The 21997-nt window shown below is 40.2% G+C and overlaps 1 protein-coding gene across 6 annotated transcripts in view; it reads left to right on the forward strand.

Annotated features, from left to right (window-relative positions):
• The first annotated feature begins 9126 nt into the window (after positions 1 to 9126).
• The window catches only part of POLI (DNA polymerase iota), a 28002-nt gene continuing 15131 nt past the window's right edge, over positions 9127 to 21997 (forward strand). For 3 of the 6 annotated variants that reach the window (XM_041739796.1, XM_041739800.1, XM_041739801.1), the window contains exons 1-5: positions 10007 to 11184; positions 13271 to 13435; positions 16092 to 16244; positions 18697 to 18933; positions 20880 to 21058. In XM_041739796.1, coding sequence (XP_041595730.1) covers positions 10926 to 11184; positions 13271 to 13435; positions 16092 to 16244; positions 18697 to 18933; positions 20880 to 21058 — 993 coding nt within the window. In that variant the 5' untranslated portion in view covers positions 10007 to 10925. Of the gene's footprint in view, positions 9185 to 10006; positions 11185 to 13270; positions 13436 to 16091; positions 16245 to 18696; positions 18934 to 20879; positions 21059 to 21997 lie in introns of those variants that run through there. The other 3 variants (XM_041739798.1, XM_041739799.1, XM_041739797.1) reach the window with 3 other exon arrangements.

Below are 21997 nucleotides of genomic sequence, written 5' to 3' on the forward strand. Positions count from 1 at the left end.
CAGCTCTATTGGAACTATTGAGAAATAGTATGTCTCTCTCTGAAGTAACAACTTCCTGAGGAATTTTCCAACACAATTACAAAAAGAAATTATTTTGAAATAATTTTAGACTTACAAAAGTTGCAACAAAGCTGCAAAAGTAATTCAGAAAGTTGTTGTTTCCCCTTTAGTCAGTCTCTCTGATGTTAACAGTGTACATAAACCATGATAAAATTATCAGAAGCAGGAGACAAACACGGGTACAAAACTACTAACTGCATAGCTTATTCAAATTTACTGGGGTTCCCCCCGCCCAACGTCCTTTTTTCTGTCCCAGGATCTGATCCAGGATCCTAGCTCTCATTTATTTGCTACATTTTCTTAGTCTTCTCCAATCTGTGACATTTTCTCATCTTCCTTAGTCTTTCCTTATTTTGATCTGTGCCTCCATGTAGGAAAAAAAAAACTGAAGTAAAGTTGACATTTTTATAATGTCTCAAGTAAGAATTCTTAGGTAATGCTGTACAAATCCAAAAGTAGGATATTTTCTACAGTGGATTTTTTATTAATTTGTCATTATACAAGTGAATGTAGCAGATGCCACTATCTGAATGAATATAACTGCCTGAGTGACAACAAAAGTAACAAAGTGCTTTTGCTCTTGGGTAGTTATTACCTTATAGTAAGAACCATTCTGGACATTGGGAGAAGAATCTGCTGGCAGTACTCCATGTCCATCACCTTAGATGGATTGCACATTCAGCAATTCTGACTTCAGGTTCTCATTACCACTGATTTCTTAATAATCTTGCTGGCTTTTATTCAAAAGAAAAATAAGCTAAAACTTATAGACAAGTAAGAATCATCTCATGTGGAAACTCTTTTTATGGAGTGATGATTTTAACAGTAGTAATTATCTGTCAGGTACCAGTATGTTCAAAAATATCCTTCAATTATAAAAATTAAATGGGCATTAACTACACAGATAGCATCTTTCAAGGAATCTTACATTATGGTAATAGAAGTGGAAAACAATAGTTAAGACCTAGGAGGCTTAAAAATTTTGTAAACATAATTCAGAAGACGGTAGTTATCAATTTATACACACGCTAACTAATAAACAAAGTGTTCATTGCACTTTTGAGTATCAGCAGCAACACGTAAGATTCCCCCCCAGCTTTATTGAGGTATAGTTGTAAATAAAAATTATACATATTTACGGTATGCAACACGATGATTTAATATATGTACACATTGTGAAATGATGACCACAATCAAGTTAATTAACACAACCATCACCTCAGAGTTAGTTCCCTGTGTGTGCGTGTGTGTGCGCGCTGAATCTAGAGGACTGTCTTTATCGTTTTTGTGTTCTTTTATATTTAAATATTTGAAATTCTAGTTTGTGATTATTTTTTAAAATAAGCCTTTTATTTTGGAATAAATCTATGCTTAGGGAAAAGTTGCAAAGATAATAAAGAGGTCTTGCTCCTTACCAGTTTCCTCAGGTGTTCACATCTTCTATTACTACGGTACTTTGGCCAAAATTAAGAAATCAACATTGATGTATTTCCACAAACTTGAGGTTTTATTTTGAAAGATTTGTCTATACAGGACTTTTAAAAATCTAACATCATGAAAAGTTAGCCAGCTGATGTCGAAATAATGCCTTTCATTTACTGCACATATATTTTTGGCAAGTATCAGTAAGGTACAAGATATACTGGGTCCCTGCTGCAATGCAATTTATATTCTAGTAGGAGGCAGAGATTAAAATCAAGTAAAGAGGGGATCCCTGGGTGGCTCAGCGGTTTAGCACCTGCCTTCAGCCCGGGGTGTGATCCTGGAGACCAGGGATCAAGTCCCACGTCGGGCTCCCTGTGTGGAGCCTGCTTCTCCCTCTGCCTGTGTCTCTGCCTCTCTCTCTCTGGGTCTCTCGTGAATAAATAAATAAAATCTTTAAAAAAATAAAATCAAATCAAGTAAAGAACAAATAAAAAGTTATATATTTGGGTGTTATAAATGATACGTAATACGTCATAAGAGAATGTGATTCTGAGGGAGGCTATCTGAGAGAATGTGGTTTGGAAAAGTCAGTTGGAGGTGCTGACATTTGAATTGAGAACTGGAGAAAGAGAATAAGCCAGTTAATGTGAATAAAACTTTTGAATGATAGAGTGGTCTGGAGGCTGGAGGTTGTCCGGTGGCTAATTTCATGCATCAATTTGACTAGGCCACAGGATGCTCACATATTGGTTAAATACTATTCTGGGTTTGTCTATGAAAATGTTTCTGGATGAGATTAACATTGACATTGGTAGAATGAATGAAGTAGAGTGACTTCCCCAGTGTGGATAGCCTTATCCAGTCTGTTGAAGGACTGAATACTGCCAAAAAATGAACTAAGGAATAATTTTTTTTTTCCGAACTAAGGAATAATTTGTTTTCTCTAACCGCCAAATAGTTAAGACACTGGTCTTCTGCTTTCAGAGTTGGACTCAAACTAGAATTTGCACCACTGGCTTGCCTCATACTTAGGCCTGTGGGCTCAGACTGGAACTATATATCCAGCTCTCCTAGGTCTACAGATTGCTGACTGCAGACTAATATATACCCCCAGAATAGAAAGGAGGCTGGTGTGGCCCAAGTGCAAGGAAAAATGATAAACAGCTATGAGAAGAAGTAAGGAAGAAAGGTCAAGTGTGCCCCAGTGGTGCCATGAAGATCATGGCAAGCAAGGCATTTGATTTTTACTCTAAAGGTTGTGGGAAGCCTTTGAAAGGTTCATAGCCAGCAAATGAAATTATAGATCATTAAAAGATCATTCTAGGGCCCATATATGGTAAAAGGAAGATGTTAGGAGGCTACTGCCATAGGCTAAACCAGAAACGACTGTATGTGGTCTGGACATGGAGTGTGTTGGTGCAAATTCAGAGGAGTGGAGGGATTTCGGAGCATGTCTAGAAGCAGAACTGACAGGCCTCATGTATCACGGTGTGCTTTCACATGGTGTTTTATTAATTTAAAAAGATAAAGATAACATTCGTACTAGATCTTGAGGTTAGATTTGTCCTAGGGAAGGGTGGGTTCACACTCCTGAAGAAGGGCAAAGACAAATGTACAAGGATGTTTACTGCAACAGAAAATCAGAGATGAGTGTCTATCAATTTGGAATTGTGAAATAATGCAGCCACTAAAAAGAATACAACATATTTGTGTGCATGGAAAATAAATGATGTTCAACAGATACTAATTGAAAAAACATAGTTCAGAAAGTCTGTATGGTGTGAGCCTACTCACATAAACTAGAAATGATTATCACTATGTCTATCCTATCCTAAGCATTATAATAGAAAGTCTGATGCAATATATATCCGTATATATATATATATATTTTAAGATTTTATTTATTTGTTCATGAGAAACACAGAGAGAGAGAGAGAGGCAGAGACATAGAGGGAGAAGCAGGCTCCCCGTGGGGAGCCCGATGTGGGACTTGATCCCAGGACCCGGGTCATGACCTGAGCCAAAGGCAGACATTCAGCCACTGAGCCCCCCAGGCGTCCCTACATCTCTATATTGTTAATAGTGATTAACTGTTAACAGGTGCAGAGGGGGTTATGGAAGATTTTCACTTTACACCTTATACTTTTTATTTTTTTATTTATTTTTTAAATCTTTTTTTTATTTTTATTTACTTATGATAGTCACAGAGAGAGAGAGGCAGAGACACAGGCAGAGGGAGAAGCAGGCTCCATGCACCAGGAGCCCGATGTGGGATTCGATCCCGGGTCTCCAGGATCGCGCCCTGGGCCAAAGGCAGGAGCCAAACCGCTGTGCCACCCAGGGATCCCTACACCTTATACTTTTTAAAAGAAAATCTTAAACAATGAGAAGAAAAATAACTTTAAAAAAATCAGTCACAAGCAGTACATTTAGGATTAATAGGTACTTTAATAAAGTCTTTGAATCAACTTTAAGAAGTAAGTCCTAAACATATAAATATTATTTTTGTTTTTGAGTTTATATTAAACTCAAACGAGGAACATGGAGGTTACTGATTAAACTGAAATTATTAACATCTCCAAGATGATGGTGAGACCATATTCATTTCCTTCAAATTAATATCAAAAGCAAATAAATGTATGTTTTTCTTTTTTTTTTTAATTTTTATTTATTTATGATAGTCATACAGAGAGAGAGAGAGAGGCAGAGACACAGGCAGAGGGAGAAGCAGGCTCCATGCACCAGGAGCCTGATGTGGGATTCGATCCCGGGTCTCCAGGATCGCGCCCTGGGCCAAAGGCAGGCGCCAAACCGCTGCGCCACCCAGGGATCCCTTTTTTTTTCTCTTTTTTTTTTTTTTTTAATTAAATGTATGTTTTTCTATGTCATTTGTTCTGACAATACATCTCACAGTGGTTTTTGTGGTTTGGTAAATAAATAGATGCAGAAATATATTTGTTAAATTAAAAAATATCTTTCTAAGTTGTGCTTTATGAAAAGACTATTAAAGGATGGTTATTTCTGAGCACCCAAATTATGGATTCTTATGGATTATTTCTATTTTCTTCTTACCCCCTTTCTATATTTTCCCAATTCTCCATAATAATCATGAATTACCTTTGCAATCAGAAAAAGGGTTTCTTTTTTTTTTAAACTGTTACATTAAGGGTGCCTATAAATATAATATAGTAAACATGATACATTTCAAGCTGCTTGCACTTTCTATATGACATCCAGTAGTTCTCTTTCCCACAGTGGCTGAAGTTTGCAGACTTTATTTACAAACTGGGACCAAATCACTTGCATAGTGATCACCTTGATCCCCATCTCTCTCCAAAATGACAAAGCAAGGTCCACTGAGCACAACCTGACAGTGTTTTAAATGGCATTACTAAAACAACTATGCAGGCTTTTCATTAGAATTCTACAGAACCACAAAGAAAGGTCAAAGCAAAGAGAAGCTGACTGTTAGAAAAACTGTAGCCTCTTACACCTTCTCATAGCCACAATCACATGGTATGAAGCAAATATTTTTAGGTTACATGGAGAAAATCTGAAGCTGCAGCCTTGGTGTGCAATGGGATGTGCAAAGAGAGACAGAGAGAGAAGAGGGTTTCTTAATGATTAAAGTTTTTGTGCAAAGGGTTTGAGATCCTTGGATAAAAGTTAAGTAAATACTGCATGACATGCACATTGTATGACAGCAAGTCATAATTATAGTTTGCTTTCAACCAACTGAAGCCTTTCTGTGTTTTCTGGTTTCAACTTCTAAGACTTATAAATTATTTCTGACTCATCAGCTTTTCACCCTAGGGGCAACTCACAAGCTCCATAAAAATGTGGATATTTTTCTTAAATCTATTTTCTAGCAAATGCATTCATTTTTTTTAGCCTCAGAATGTAAATTCCCACAATGAGGGGCAATTAAATAATACTTCTCTCCCTCTCGTATCTTCTCCTTTCTCTAAAAATGTCTATTTTTAATTAAAAGCACATATCCAAAGATTGGTTCTTCACTATAACTGGGGACCTGAAGCTAAGGAGACAGTTGGGAGCAGGATGGTAACAATGCTACTACTAGGTCAAAGTGCCCAACCTTGGCCCAACCGACACTTTGGGCTGGATAATTCCTTACTGTGAAAGGCTGTCCTGCACATTTTAGGATGTTCAACAATATCCCTGGCCTCTACACACCAGATGCCAGTCCCCAGATGTGACCACCAAAAAGTATCACCAAGATATTGCCAAATATCTCCTAGCACCAAAATCAATCCCAGTTGAGAACCACTGCACTAGGCCCCGAACCCTACAAAACCAAACGCTTTGTACCTTTGCCAATTCAAATTGTTCCTTTGACCTCAGAGTCAACCTCTACGTACCTACCTAACTACCAAACGTAAAATGAAGACACTCACAAACACCTTCACACTTTTCAAGTCGAAGCCCTTGAACATTGTCTAGAGTTCTTCCTCTGAGCCCTATGTAGTCAATTTGGCTTGGAGGAGAGAAGCAGGCACTGGTAACTTTCCCACCCTCCACAGACATCAGTGTTCATGCTTGTCACTTGCAATGTGCCTAAGTTCATGGTGTCTTGACTACTGAAGCTTATAAATACCCAGGGTTTTTTTTCATCTGCTAGTCACACTGAGACCCCAACCCATGCTCCCATGTGAATATTGTTTCAACCATAATTTGAATTCAATATGTTTATTTCGCCTTGCAATTCTCTCATTTGGTCCTTATGTAGGCAATTATGATCTAGGCTCAACATATTTATTTCCTGAAATTATCCTAGATTAGAACTAGGTAATGAAAACTGAGGATGGGATTTATAGAATAAAAAAAAAATCAATTCCTAATTCATTGCACAACAAAGAAACACATATCAGCTCGAATAAACTGTATTTTATGCATCTTAATATATGCAAGGGATGTTTATTTTCCCTACTTCAAATTACCTGGTATTTGAAGCACCAAGGAAAATGGGCAGAGGGAGTGATTCCTGTATGGAAGAAACATTATTAACAAATTCTGCTCTATGGGTAGCCCGGGTGGCTCAGTGGTTTAGCGCCACCTTCAGCCCCAGGGCGTGACCCCAGTGTCCCGGGATAGAGTCCCGGGTCCAGCTCCCTGCATGGAGCCTGCTTCTCCCTCTGCCTGTGCCTCTGCCTCTCTCTCTCTCTCTGTCTCTCATGAATAAATAAATAAAATCTTAAAAAACAAAAACAAACTCTTCTCTATGGAGAACTGTGACAAGTTGATTTACCATTACTAAATTAATAATCTTGAGTAAGTAAGCACCTTAGTCTCTGCTGGCCTGTTTCATTTTTGGTAAAATGTGAATGATAATACCTACCTTCAAGGGCATGTTGAATGAGATCATGTTTTAAGCTTTTAGCCTTGTGCCAGACATACAGGTTTTTTATTAATGTCATTTCTATACCACTTCCCGCCTTTGTTCCTAGCACCAAGCTAAATAATTTGTGAGATTCAGTGCAAAATAAAAAATTCTTGCTCAAAAATTATTAAGAATCTCAAGATGACAATACAAAACATTAAACCAAGTGAGGGGCCCTCGTGAGCAGGGGGCTCTCTGTGCTATTGCACAAGCTGTACTCTCATAAAGCCAGCCCTGCTTACTCCCCTAGGGTTCTCAACCTTCCCTTTGTCTATTCCACTAAATTAAAACCCCCTCTTCAATCTGACAATTGACAGGGAAATAAATGTCACTAACCAAATAGGGCTTGACTGTGTGTGTTGTTTTTCAATGCAGGCTCACTTTTACTCATATTGAGTGTCAGTGAGCCTAGTGCTATTATGAAGGACCTATTTTAATTTGCCATAGCATTTTAGGGGTTTGTTTCATTCTCAACACGAAGGAATTGAAAAAAAGGGGGGGGGGCATCCCCGGGTAGCTCAGAGGTTTAGTGCCGACTTCCGCCCAGGGCGTGACCCCCTAGTCTCGGGATCTAGTCCCATGTCGGGCTCCCGGTGCATGGAGCCTGCTTCTCCCTCTGCCTGTGTCTCTGCCTCTCTCTCTCTCTCTCTGTGACTATCATAAATAAATAAAAATTATAAAAAAAAAAAAGAAATTGGATGCTTGATGAGAGCCCAAGAGGTACTTAGTAGCTTGAGAGGCACTTACTTGAAAAGCTCTTTATCCAAATTATCCAACAGCTTTCGCAAAGAAAGCAGCACAGCTCGAAATATTTTAGATCCTGGACTGCAGACTTTTAAGGGACCAGTGTGGGCCGGATGTCTTAGAGTGAAACACCCACAGAGGAAGAGCTGGTCTGCAAACCAAGCCCCAGTTCTGTGGGTCATTCCTTCTTATGTTAAGGATGCACCAGCCTGTCCTTTAAAGGATTTGTCAAGGGTCTCATAACCTATTTGAAAGAACAGAATCCTGTCTTAAATAGGAGAAAAAAGAAAGGCAAAACATGTGTGTGAACGTAAGCACAAATACGTCCTCAGCAGACAGAAATGCTCCACCCCGTCTCTTGGAAGTCACGTGGGTGCTCGGCATCCTGGGGCATCCTCTGGCATCTTGGGGATATCCTCGGGCATCTTCGGGCCACCCTCGGAGCATCCTTGGGCATCTTCGGGGCATCCTCGGGCATATCCTCGGGGCATCCTCGGGCATCTTCGGGTCACCCTCGGGCATCTTTAGGGCATCCTCGAGGATCTTCGGGGCACCCTCGGGCATCTTTAGGGCATCCTCGAACATCTTCGGGGCATCCTCGGGCATCTTTGGGGCATCCTCGGGATATTCACGGGGCGTCCTCGGGCATCCTCGGGATATCCTCGGGGCATCCTCGGGTATCTTCAGGCATCCTCGGGCAACTTCGGAGCATCCTCGGGCATCCTCGGGGCGGCAAAGGGAATCAGCATTTGCGGAGCGCCTGCGGGGCACCCAGACTTTGCAGACACGGGAATGCGCAAGCATGTGTAGCTTTCGTGAGTTCATTCAACCTCCCGACACTGAAAACACCTTTTTTTCTGTCTTTGAGGCCGCGTTGGCCCGCGAACGCCCCGCCGTCGAGCCCACGGCCCGGGTCGCCCGGGTCACGCGCACAGCGAGGCGGAGGCTGGTTCCGAAACCCCCCGCTGCCACCCGACCTGAGCCGCTCAAGGATTCAGCCTGACCCGCCGCCGGCGCCTTGACCCCGCGAGGGACCCGCCCCACCCCAGGGCTCGCAGGCGCCGGGCGGCTGGGCCGAGGCCTCCTCCTCCCCGGGCTCCGCGGCCTCGCGGCTCCGCCCAGCACCCCACGGGGCCCCAGTTCGCTAAGTTATCCGGAAAACGGGCCGGCCTCTTTGTCAGACTAAAAAAGTTTAAATTTGTGGGATGGGCCTGACTCCAAAGATCTCACCAAAAACAAACATAAAAACCAAAAAAAAGCTGTTTCGGCCTGAAAGCCCGCCCTTCCGGCCTGCCCGGCACGCGGGCCCAGCGCGCGCCGAGCCGGCGGCCGCCCGGACTGCGCAGGCGTGGCGGCCGGGGGGGGCGGGGCGCGGTTTCCCTGGAGACCGGGCGGAAGCGGCCAGAGGCGGCCGGAAGCAGCGCGGCGGCGGCCCCGGCGACATGGAGCAGCGGCGGGCGGGGCCCGCGGAGGAAGCGGGCGGCGACGAGGCGGCGGAGGCGGGGGAGGCGGGCTGCAGCCCCGCGGCGGCCGCGCCGGAGGAGCCCGGCGGCCTCGGTCGGCGTCAATGAGGAGGGCGGGGCGGGCGCGAGGGAGGGTGCCGTCCGCGGCTGGGCGTTGGGCGGCCCAGACCCCGACGCCGGCGGCGTGGCCGCCTCGGGCTCGAGTGGGCGTGCGCGCTGCGGTGCCGCGGGGAGGGGCGGGCGGGAGGCGCGGACGGGCGCATGTGCGGGGCCGCCTCCGACCTCGGGGGGCTCCGCCTCTGACCTCGGGGACCCCGCCTCCTCCGACCTCGGTGGGGGGGGCTCCGCCTCTGTCCTCGGGGACCCCGACTATGGCCTGAGGGGGGGCACCGCCTGCGACCTGGGGAGTTCCCGCCCCTGACCTCGGGGACCCCTGCCTGCGACCTCGGGGTGCCCCGCCTCCTCCGACCTCGGGGGGCTCTGCCTCTGACCTCGGGGACCCCGCTTCCTTCGACCTCGGGGGCTCCGCCTCTGACCTCGGGGACCCTGCCTCCTCTGGCCTCGGGGGGGGGGGGCCGCCTGCGACCTGGGCGGGAACCCCCGCCTGCGACCTCGGGTTGGGAGGGTCCAGCCTCCGACCTCGGGGCTCGGGCGCGTAGCGCCCACCCCGGCCCGGCGCCTGGCTGCTCTCCCCACCCCCTACCCACTCCCCCTTTACACGTTTAACTCTTTTTTTTTTTTAAAGCTTTTCTTTTTTAAAGATTTTTATTTACTTATTCGTGGACACACACACACAGGCGGAGACACAGGCAGAGGGAGAAGCAGGCTCCATGCTGGGAGCCCGATGTGGGACTCGATCCCGGGGTCCCGGGGTCACGCCCTGGGCCGAAGGCAGATGCTCAACGGCTGGGCCACCCGGGCCGCCCCCCTGTTTTTCTTTTAAGATTATTTATTTATTTATTCATATGAGAGAGAGGCGGAGGGAGAAGCAGGGTCCCTGTGGGGAGCCCGGCGCGGGACTCGATCCGGTGACCCGGGGGTTGCAGAAGCGCGTCCGCCTTCTGCAGCGCGCGGCCCGGGCCGGCTGCGGTGCGTGTGGGCTCAGTTGGCGGAGAAGCGAGCGCAGGCCCCAAGGGGCGAACTGAGGCACAGACGCCACGCAGCTCCGCCGGGTTCCCCGTGAAAGTGCGGGTTCCCGTTGGGGCCACGGTAGCGCGTCACCCTTTAACCGGTTGAGGGCTGCACAGCCCTGCACCCTCCCCGCGCCTCCCCACCCCAGGACATGAGCTCCTTTTTAAAATTCAAAAAATAGTTATTTTTGTTTTTTTTTTTTCTTTTCCCATTTAACGAGTTCTTATAGGGAGCCTGTTAGATGCCAGGCGCCGTCCTAGACCCTGCGGATTCAGCCCCGAACTAGATGGCCCTGTTCCCCTGTGGTCCCTAAAGAGGCCTGGGGGCCATGGCCTGGCTTCTCTGCCTTTGTGTCTTTATGATTTTTTTTTTTTTTTTGATTTAAGGACATGCTACTTAGAATGATTTTTTTAGTTGGTTGAAATCAGCGTTTGAACTTCTCTGCCCCTTAGGCTTTAATCTAGATTTTTTTTAAATTTTATTTATTTATTTATTTATTATTATTTTTTTTTTTACCATAAACTTGCAAGCAACGGATTGCCTCTTGAATCTTCCGTTATCAACCAGGATAGGATTTTCGGCCTCCAGGTAGCAGGAGCCTGAGAGCAGTAAGAGTCCACAAAGAAATAGGAGCTGAACAGGACTGGAGACCCGACTGCACGTGCAGTTTCATCTCTATGATTTTTTTTCAGATGCATTGACCCATGAATCCAGGAAAAAAAAAGTCATTCTGCATTCTTCTTTCTCAGTTACCGTTTTTTTTAAAGAACTGCCCGTTACTCAGAGACGACCAGCAGCCTGAATATATTTATTTCTGTTTCTTTGCATGTGACGCGTTGCTTCACGATCAAGTGGTGCCCGAAGGAGGCCCTCCAGCCAGAGTCATAGTTCACGTGGACCTGGATTGCTTTTATGCACAAGTAGAAATGATCTCCAACCCTGAACTGAAGGGCAAACCTTTAGGTAACTCTGGGCGTTAGCAACAATTCCTTTTTGTATAAGAGTGCTAGCTATTCATTTATGTTGATTATATTCCGATTTATTAATCCTATTAAAGATTTTATAAGCAGTTCTTGAGGTACTTTGTAAACTCTCACGACCAGGTGTGAAACTGATAAGCCCTATTTAATGCTGGATTTTATACAAGTACTATAGCCAACTGAACATGAACAGAAAGACCATAATAAACTTGCAGTCTTGTTCTCAATGAAATTTATAATCCTCTTGTCTCAAAGTCTTACTACATTCTAGTGGAGTTTTCATCTATCCAGTTTTGAAATTAACTCTTGAATTGCACAACAGTTGGATTTTGAACAGACCCCTAAATACTTAAGGCATATAGGGTATAAGCTTTTCACAAAAACACAAGTATCATTTTGAATAAAAGGCAAAGAGAAACTTTATGTTGAGGATTTACTTATTAATATGTTGGCTTTTTTTTTTTTTAAAGATTCTATTTATTTATTCATGAGAGAGACACAGAGAGAGAGAGAGAGAGGGCGAAGCAGGCTCCAGGCAGGGAGCCCAATGTGGGACTCAATCCCGGGATCCTAGGACCACACCCTGAGCCGAAGGCAGGCACCAAACCACTGAGCCACCCAGGGATCCCTATGTTGGCTTGTATTTGGAAAAGTCACTTAAATTTCCAAAAATTTATTTTATGCATGTAGTAAGACTTTATCTTTTAATATAAACATAAAGGGCAATTCTGGTTCACCGGCTGCTAACCTCTCGTGCCTAGTTTGGTTTTGATAAATCCCAGTTCAACCCAGCCTGGTTGAACAAAGGGATGATTAGTTTTTAGTATGCCAGTACAGGTCTAAGATATTTAAACTTTCCCAAGGGCGTCAAGGAGTTAGGATTGGAGGATGTAAGTTTTCTCGTAAAGGCATTGTAATTAGTAGCAGTATAACACAAAGCTGCTATGTAGATAATGCTCAATAAAAAATTATTGTATGATTAAGACACAGGAATGAATGATTATCTGGAAGTGAGAAATGTGATGCTAAAAGTTTCTAGGAGAAAACAAAAGTAGTCTTTCAGTTATGCTCACCGAATGTGTGACTTTTTGGGCTGGTGACATACAGTGGTAAGTCTACCTTAATTTAATTCTGTATTAAGAGATTGCTTTTTTAGTTGAGCAAGTTACCAGTCCTATTTTTTATATAGTTCACTAATGAATCTTAAATTACTTTGACCCAGAGATTCTGTTTTGGGGCACAATCTGATACATCAAAAATCTTTATGTGAAATAATGTTTCTTGCCCTGTTTATAATATTTTAGAAACAAATGTCTGACATTGGTGGAATGGATGTAACCTTTTTCATTCTCCCACCTGTTTGCGTTTTACGTATGTTAGATGAACATTACTTTTATAATGGCAAATAAGTGGTCTGGTCAGCTTGTGTAAAGAGAAAATTAATTAATTTCATCAATCTTAAGCCACCACTAGTAAGCTAGAATTTTTATGATCTGTAGATCATAATTTAATCATTTTTGATAAGGAGGAGGCCTATTAATGATGCCTCACTGTCTAATATTTTCAGCTAATTACTGTGAAGAACAGTTTGATAATTACATTTATTGGGGATGGGAGAGATCTTTAATGATTACTGTAGTTTGACACTTGTAACAGAACATTGCTTTATATTCTTTGGAAAGTTTTTCTAGCAGAAACCAGTAATTAATTGTACTTAGTTATTTTCATCTGCCTTATTTTTTTGGTGAAATATGACATACACTTTATATAGAGCGAGTTAATTCAATGTAAATCAATCTGGTTTGTATTGTCTGAAAAAAAAATCCTAGAAGGATTTTATTTGTATCTTTTCACTGAAGACTCCAGAGAATATACTGATTTATGATAATTTTTGTTGAATTTTACTTAATAAAACTTTGATGAATGGAGGATTTGCTTTTTAAATGAGTAGAGCTTTTTATTCTTAAAATAGATTGCATTACAACTTATAATATGGAATTAGTAGATTTTATTTTAAAATATTTCTTTAATCCTGCTCAGTTTTCTCATAAAATATTTACTTTTTATAGGCGTTCAGCAGAAATATTTGGTAGTTACCTGCAACTATGAAGCTAGGAAACTTGGAGTTAAGAAACTAATGAATGTCAGAGATGCAAAAGAAAAATGTCCACAGCTGGTATTAGTTAATGGAGAAGACTTGACTCGTTACAGAGAGATGTCATATAAGGTTACAGGTACAGATCATGGGCAATGTACTTTCAGCATTAATTTGTATATAGGATGCCCATTCACTACATGAGTCTTTTAATTAGTAAAATGCCATAAATCACTTTTGTTTGCTAATGACTTTTATTTTGGATCTTGCCTGGTTTTAAAAACATTTTATACACATAAGAGGATGACTTCATATGAGCAATATTGACAAAAAAATGTATAGTTGGGAGAAATTTGGAGACTCTTATGACTGATATTTATATACTGTGAGAAAAAATGTAAAATAAGATTTGGAAACAAGATAATGGAAAGATATACCAAAGAAAGTAAAATACTTTTTTTTATTTTAAACTTAAATATGAAATTTATTTATTATTTATTTTTTAGATTTATTTATTCATGAGGGAGAGAGAGAGAGAGGCAGAGAGACAGGCAGAGGGAGAAGCAGGCTCCACGCAGGGAGCCTGATGTGGGACTCGATCCCGGTCTCCAGGATCACACCCTGGGCTGAAGGTGGACGCTCAACCACTGAGCCACCCGGGCTTCCCTTTAAATACCAAATTTAAATGAATTATGAGGAAATAACTGTACTTTGATGCACTGATATTTGGGAGAGGCTTCTCTGATATTTGATTAACCTAATTAAAAACTAGATTTGTTAAGAACTATTAGACAAAATAATGAGTATATTAATTTTTTCTTGGATTGTATACATACATGTATATGTACACTAAATATTATAGTATAGATAAACTCTTCCATATTAAGATTTGGGTTTGAATCTTAAGAGTTTTAGTAAATTATAGGAAAAATGAAAATGCATTTGTACTGGCATATTGCGAATATATAATAATTTAAAAACGTATAAGAATCAGCTATTCATCTTTTTTGTTATTGCTTTTGCTTGTTCTTTTATAAATTGGAGCAGTTTTCAGATGAAAGTGTTAAATATAATATCCAAAGCCCTTTCAAATTTACAAAAAAAAAGATATTTAAGAAAAATGGATGAAAGATATAAATAGGCAGTTGACAGAAAGAACAAACCCAATGTCCACAATTATGTGGGACAAAAATACTCAAATTCATTAGTAGCTAAGGAAATTTGAATTAGTGAGAGATTGTTTTATGTCCATCATACTTGCAAAAAATAAAGAACGTGAGAAAAAGTAGAAACAAAGCATTATACTTTTATAAAAAAGTACATAGAAACATTTTTTGAAATTAGAGATATATATTGTATGGTGAATTCAAGCCCCATGTTGGTGTAATTACATAATGACAAATATTCTAAGCATGATTTGTGCATTAATAAAAAATTTTTTCTTAATTTTCTCATAGTGTTTTCTGAGTTGAAGTAGGAAGATGGCTTAATAGTCCTATACTGAATTTAGCTCTGAGCTATTTATAATATATAATCTTGTTTATTTTATATTTTTCTACTATATATTATATTTTTATATGTTTTGGTCTAGATAGTTTTTTCTCTAATTACAAACTGCTCTCTTTGGCCTTGTATGTTTAATAAATGCATCTTATTCATGAAGTTTGACAGCAAAAAAAGAGATTAACTTCAGGAATAGGTTAATGATTTATCCCTGTGACCTAGTAATAGAACCTGTATAATCAATCAGTGCTCAGTGATCCACCAGCTTTGTGCATGGTCCCGTGTTTAATTTGCTTTTCTGCTTACTTAAAAATTATCCATTATTTTTCTTATATAGTATATACTTTTGAAACAAATTACAGAAATTGATGAGGGAAATGCAGTAGAATCCTTTTATGTGATCAAACATTGTCAGTCTCAGATAAATGGTTTTCTCTAGGTAGATTGGAAGGGATTTTTGGTGGTCACCAGGTCACATTATTAATCATTATTGTTTTCCCTGGATATTATCAAGTTGGCATAAATAAAATGGAGATATTTTTACTCTTTATGTAAAAAATGATCTGTATGTACTTTTATTTCTGAACTTTCATATTATAGGACTTTGAGAACTGCATTTTTATATAAGAAGGGACTAATAGTTTTCTGCCATCCTGCTGGTATCAATAGATGATAGAGAGAAGTGAAAATTCTTCTCAGTGATTTCAGAGTTAACTAGTTTTAATCCGAAAAATAAGAATTAATTGTCATTTTGAATTTATTTCAAATTTTTGTTCAGTTCAGTTTAGCAAGCATTTGACTTAAGGACAAGGTATTGTGTTAGGTGCTGGACATTTGAAGATATGTAATTCATGATCCATATCTACTCTTAAGTAATAAGTTGGTAGATGACTAATCAAAATTTTGCATTGTATATTTTGAAACTTAAGTGACCTTTTTTTATTCAGTAATTATTGGAAGTTTTATTTATTATTTTTTAACTATTTTATTTATTCATGAGAGACACAGAGAGAGGCAGAGACACAGGCAGAAGGAGAAGCAGGCTCCCCGCAACGAGGCCAGTGTGGGACTCGATCCCGGATTCCGGAATCACGCCCTGGGTCAAAGGCAGATGCTCAACCACTGAGTCACTCAGGCGTCCCAGTGGAAAACTTTATTAAAGATATTGTGGAAGTGTGAATATACATAAAACCCTTAACATATTTGATGTATTTTTAAGCACAAAATAGTTGAATCTATATTTTAGTTAGGACTTTAGATAACATCTGTGTGCCAATATTATTTCAATTTAGAGTTGCTGGAAGAATTTAGTCCAGTTGTTGAGAGACTTGGATTTGATGAAAATTTTGTGGATCTAACAGAAATGGTTGAGAAGAGACTACAGCAACTTCAAAGTGATGAACTTTCAGCACTGACTGTGTCAGGTCATGTTTATAATAATCAGTGTAAGTGAATTCCTCCTCTGTTTAATAACTAAAAGTACCTACTTTAAAATTTTTTCACTGAATTCAAGGAGTTCAATGAGTTGAATTTATCTTTCTGAAAATTTTATGGCTTTTGTTGTAGGTACAGCATATTTCAGTGATCGATCTCAAATGACTAAAATTAGGTATTGCTATTCCATATTAAGTAGGCAGAAAGTGAGATTTTGATGATCTGTAGCTTAGGGCTCCATGCTCTTTTCATTTCTTTGACACCTTTGGTGTTACCATTTCTTTTGTTTTGTTCTGTTTTTAAGATTTTATTTATTTATTCATGAGAGACACACACACACACAGAGAGAGAAGCAGAGACACAGGCAGAGGGAGAAGCAGGCTCCATGCAGGGAGCCCGACGTGGGACTTGATCCTGGGTCTCCAGGATCACACCCTGGGCCAAAGGTGGCGCTAAACCGCTGAGCCACTTGGGCTGCCCTGTGTTACCATTTCTTAAGAGCCATACCTCCTTAGGTCATCCTTAAGTTATAAGAGTTGCCATGATAATAGACTTTTTAGAAAAATTTTTGATTCTCCTAAAACTGTCTTTAAGCAAAAATTTGAAGTAAACTAAATTTGTTTTTTGTTGCCTCTTCTGCTTGTTCCCTTCTATTCCCCCAGGCATTAAGACACTTATGTTGCTCTCTGAGTTCTTGAGTTACCCCTGTGGAAGCTAGTCCAGGCCTACCTGGCATCTTTTGCAAGCTCATATTCAGTCAGTTTGACAATCTTTGCCAGCTCTTAGCAAGAAAACAGAATGGTCCATCTCCTTTACATATTAAAGTACAAATGACTAATGGTATTTCCAGAGATATTTGCATTTGAAAATAAGTGTCAATAAGCCCCAGTGAATATCTATTAAACTTTAAACACCTTGTAACTCTGCTGGTGACTTCCAAATCATACTACCATGGAAAACATGCTACTCTGCTTTTGTGTAAGACTTGCCCTGACCTTCTTGCTCCTGGGTCTCAGCATATGTGTCCTCTTATCGCTTTTTTGAGAGCTGGTGATCAGTCTCCAGTCTAGTTTTCTGCCATTCTGATATTAAAGAAGAAAAGGGGTAGAGCTACAATTCTCTTCTAGCAGAGGACATGAAGCTTTTCACATCTTTTGTACCATGTCACTTATAAGGACTGAATAGAAGAAGGTTCTAAGTAGGTTTCCGTATAATTTTTAAAGCAAATACAGAAAAAAAAAAATAAAGCAAATACAGTATTTGTTAGAACATATTACAGAGAGCTAGGTTTTCTTCTTCTTCTTTTTTTGTTTTAAAGATTTTATTTATTTATTCATGATAGACACAGAGAGAGAGAGAGAGAGAGAGAGAGAGAGAGAGAGAGAGGCAGGCTCCACACCGGGAGCCCCGATGCAGGACTCAATCCTGGGACTCCAGGATCACGCCCTGGGCCAAAGGCAGGCGCTAAACTGCTGAGCCACCCAGGGATCCCGAGAGCTAGGTTTTCTATCCTAAAGAGAAAATATCTAATTTGTTATGAATCTTTCCTCACAAGATTCTGTTAAAAATTTTTTTCAAACCTACAGAAAAGTTGACAGTAATACAATGAGAACACTAACTATGCCCTTCCTTGTAGATACACCCATTGTTATTTTCCTACATTTACTTTATATTGCTCCTTCTTTATTGATTGGTTGGTTGATTGATGACCTGTTTAAAGGTAACTTGCAGACATCATGACATTTCATCTGTAAATACTCCTGAAGATAAGGAGAGCCTCATATAATCCTAATACCATTTCACCCTGAAGAAAATGTTTCAGTATAATTTCCCTATACCCTTCATAAAAGATAAATTACATACAGATTAAGAATTGTTTTCAGTAGCACATATAGGTAGTGTGTGTAAAATTTAGATTCACACCTTTAAAGCTGTAATGTTAGCTCTTATTAATGTAATACTTCTACTTTTACGCTTGCTTATGATTAAACGTGAGTAAAAGTTTTACCAATATCAGTAGGGACTTTTTTTTAATGAGAGATCAGTTTTCACAATCCGTTAATCATTAAGCACTCCCAGCATGCATTCACTATCACAGGCACTAGGAATTCACTTCTGGAAGTTATTTACTTTACAGGATTTCTATGAAGAATCAAAGAGATGTGTTAAGTGGGTGACAGTATGGTGGTGTTGGAGAAAAGGGTTGGATATAGTTTAAACCCTGTGCGCCCCCCCCTTTTTAAAGATTTATTTATTTATTCATGAGAGACACAGACTGAGAGCAAGGCAGAGGGAGAAGCAGGCTCCCACAGGGAGCCTAATGTAGACAGGATCCTGACCTGAGCTGCAGGCAGGCACCCACCTGCTGAGCCACCCAGGCATCCCAAGCCCTATGTCCTTTTTAAACTCATTTGTAAAAAAAAAAATTGTGGTGACTTTTAATGATATTTGCTCTTTTTGTAGATATAAACCTGCATGACATCTTGCACATCAGATTACTTGTTGGATCTCAGATTGCAACAGAGATGCGGGAAGCCATGTATAATCAACTGGGTCTCACTGGCTGTGCTGGAGTGGCTTCTAATAAATTATTGGCAAAATTAGTTTCTGGTGTTTTTAAACCAAATCAACAAACAGTCTTACTACCTGAAAGTTCTCAAGTTCTCATTCAGAGCTTGAACCATGTAAAGGAAATGCCTGGTAAGACATTTATATTTGAAAAATATACATTAGTTTTCTTAAATTTTTTTTAATTTTAAAAATCATACTTAAATGTTATTAATTCTTAGAACCTGTATACTTGGCTCTTGGAGAACACCCAAAACCCTAATGTTCTTTAGGGAATCTGGGTTAAGAAATCAATGAAAGTACTTTTCTAGTTTCACCACTTTTTGTATAATTTGAATATGATCATGAAACTTATAACCTGGAAACACAGTCCTTTATTTTCAATCCCTGCTTTGTATCCTTAGATCATACACTGCATCTAGAGGGGGCATTGGCCTTTTACTAACTACTTTGGGATTATATGGAAAATCTTAGGGCTATAAGGGGCCCTTCAAAGCATTGAGGCCAAGTTCATGTCTTAAAGATGAGGAAACTAATTTTCTGAGTTTATTTTTTTTTAAATTTTTATTTATTTATGATAGAGAGAGAGAGGCAGAGACAGAGACATAGGCAGAGGGAGAAGCAGGCTCCATGCACCGGGAGCCCGATGTGGGATTCGATCCCGGGTCTCCAGGATTGCGCCCTGGGCCAAAGGCAGGCGCTAAACCACTGCGCCACCCAGGGATCCCGAGGAAACTAATTTTCTTGAGGGGATTAGTGACCTCAGGTCACGCGGCAAATTTCTGTCTTTGAAGGCCAGATATGGTTTTATAGACCATTAATAAAGGAGATGTTAAACTTCATTTCTATGGCATTGCTAGGGCGTAAGATGTTAGAATTCTGTGGAAGTGAATTTCTAAGATGGCTGAACCTTCAGATGTCATAACTTCATTTATTTAACCCATGTTTGTGTGATTACAAAATGTTTTGTACACTGCCTTGCTGTCATTAATATTGTATACCTTGAAGTTTTCTGGATGACACTGAGTCTGTGTTCTGACTACATCAGGTTGTAATAAATTGAGGACTGTATACCGTTCATATGACATTATTACTTGGCTTTACTTTTTGAGTACTTGCATTTATTTATTTTTATAGGCTTTCTCTTTTCTTTCCTATTGCCAGATTGCCAGCTCTCTTTTATTTCAGCTATGAAAATATCTGACACACTACTGATTTCCCCTCCACGGGGGCCTGAGGGGCTCAGTCGGTTAAACCTCTGACTCTTGATTTTGGGTCAGGTCGTGATCTCAGGATCATGAGTTCAAGCCCAGCATGGGGCTCCATGATCAACATAGAGTTTGCTTGAGATTCTCTCCTTCATCTTCTGCTCTTCCTACTCTTGCTCTTTTTTTCTCTTAAATGTTAAAAAAAAAAAAAATTATCCCTCCACATCCATTGCCTTTCAGTTACTTCTTTTACTGTGGTGGGAAATCAAAATACTGTAGAATTTTTCTTTTTAATGAGAAAAATAAAGGAGCACTAATTACCTGAGTATCTCAGGGTGCTAAAGTATTGACTGAGTTTTAGTGCAAGAACTTTTGATAAGAGTTTTGCTAATGAGTAGATTTTTTTGTTTGCTTCCTTGATCTTATTTTGGGATAGTAAATATTGCCAGATATGTCTTGTGGATAAATGTGTGATATTATGTGTAAGAATCAGGTTAGCTGACTAGCACATGCTAATTAATTTTGTTGCTGTAGTGACAGTCTTCCTTTGCATGAATAATAACCATTATTCTTGAATACTTCCAAGGTGTTATGTAACAGGTGGTAAACATTTCATTTTATCAAGACAGCATTTATTGGTTGTCTCCATATTTATTACGTTGTACTAGGGTTGTGAGGTTTCTGAAGTGGTTCATATAAGAGGTCCTGAGCAGAAGGATAGCCTAATTTTCAATAAAATTTAATCCTAGTGAAATATTCATTATGGAATTTAAAGATGTGTGTGTGTGTGTGTGTGTATGTAATATTTTAATTAGCTTTATTTTAAGGAGAAAAGCTACGCTAACACTGTACGTATTTCTTTTTGTCTAGGTATTGGCTATAAAACTGCCAAACGTCTTGAAGCTCTGGGTATCAGTAGTGTGCATGATCTTCAAACCTTTTCATCCAAAATATTAGAAAAAGAATTAGGAATTTCAGTTGCTCAGCGTATCCAGAAGCTCAGTTTTGGAGAGGATAACTCTCCTGTGACACCCTCAGGACCACCTCAGGTACCTGATAATGATTTTATTTTAATTGGGTACTGGTTGCCACATTATTTGAGATAAAGATTTCTGGCTTTAGTACTATGTTCTTACTATTCTAATTTGCTTACTAGGTTAGTATTGGTTTCTATCCTATGAGAACACTAATTTATTGAGTTAGTAAATTTTTTTTTTTAAGTAGGCTCTATGGTGGGCCTTGAACTCATGACCCTGAGATCAAGTGACCTGAGCTGAAATCAACAGCTGGATGCATGACTGACTGAGCCGCATAGGCATCCCTAGATTAGTAAATATTTTTAAATTGAATCTAAGAATTCGTATTTCTGTCTCAAGTTAGGTACCTTGCTTAAATACTACTTACAGCACATATTGCATATATTAGGCAAAATATTTTAATTTTTAAGAAATCTTGTTTTCCGAGTAGTCTAATGATTTAGGAAATGAATACAGGTATAATCGCCCAGTTAACACTGATTTTTTTTTTCCTATGTGACAGGCACTTTACTAAGTGCTTTATGTACCTTAGTCCATTTAATCTTTACAACAAAGCTTCGAGGTAGGTAGTGCTATTATTTGTTCATACCTTTTTCCCACTCTCCCATTCTTGTTTTAAAGATGAGGGTACTGTACTTCAGAAAGGTTAAATAACGTGTCTAAGGTTAAACTCAAATTCAAGTACTAGGAGATTAAGAGCCTCACTGTAAATGTAAAGTAAAGCTTGTAGTTGGTACTAGAGCTTTATAATTTTCTTGACTTTCTGGATACTTTCTAGTGGAGTATAGTAACCTGCAGATAAAAAGAGTTAATATAAAAGTGAACTAGGGACACCTGGGTGGCTCAGCGGTTTGGTGCCTGCCTTCAGCCCAGGGTATGGTCCCGGTCCTGGGTTTGAGTCCTACGTCAGACTCCCTGCATGGAGCCTACTTCTCCCTGTGCCTGTGTCTC

Source organism: Vulpes lagopus, chromosome 24 (assembly GCF_018345385.1).
Source record: "Vulpes lagopus strain Blue_001 chromosome 24, ASM1834538v1, whole genome shotgun sequence".
NCBI lineage: Eukaryota > Metazoa > Chordata > Mammalia > Carnivora > Canidae > Vulpes > Vulpes lagopus.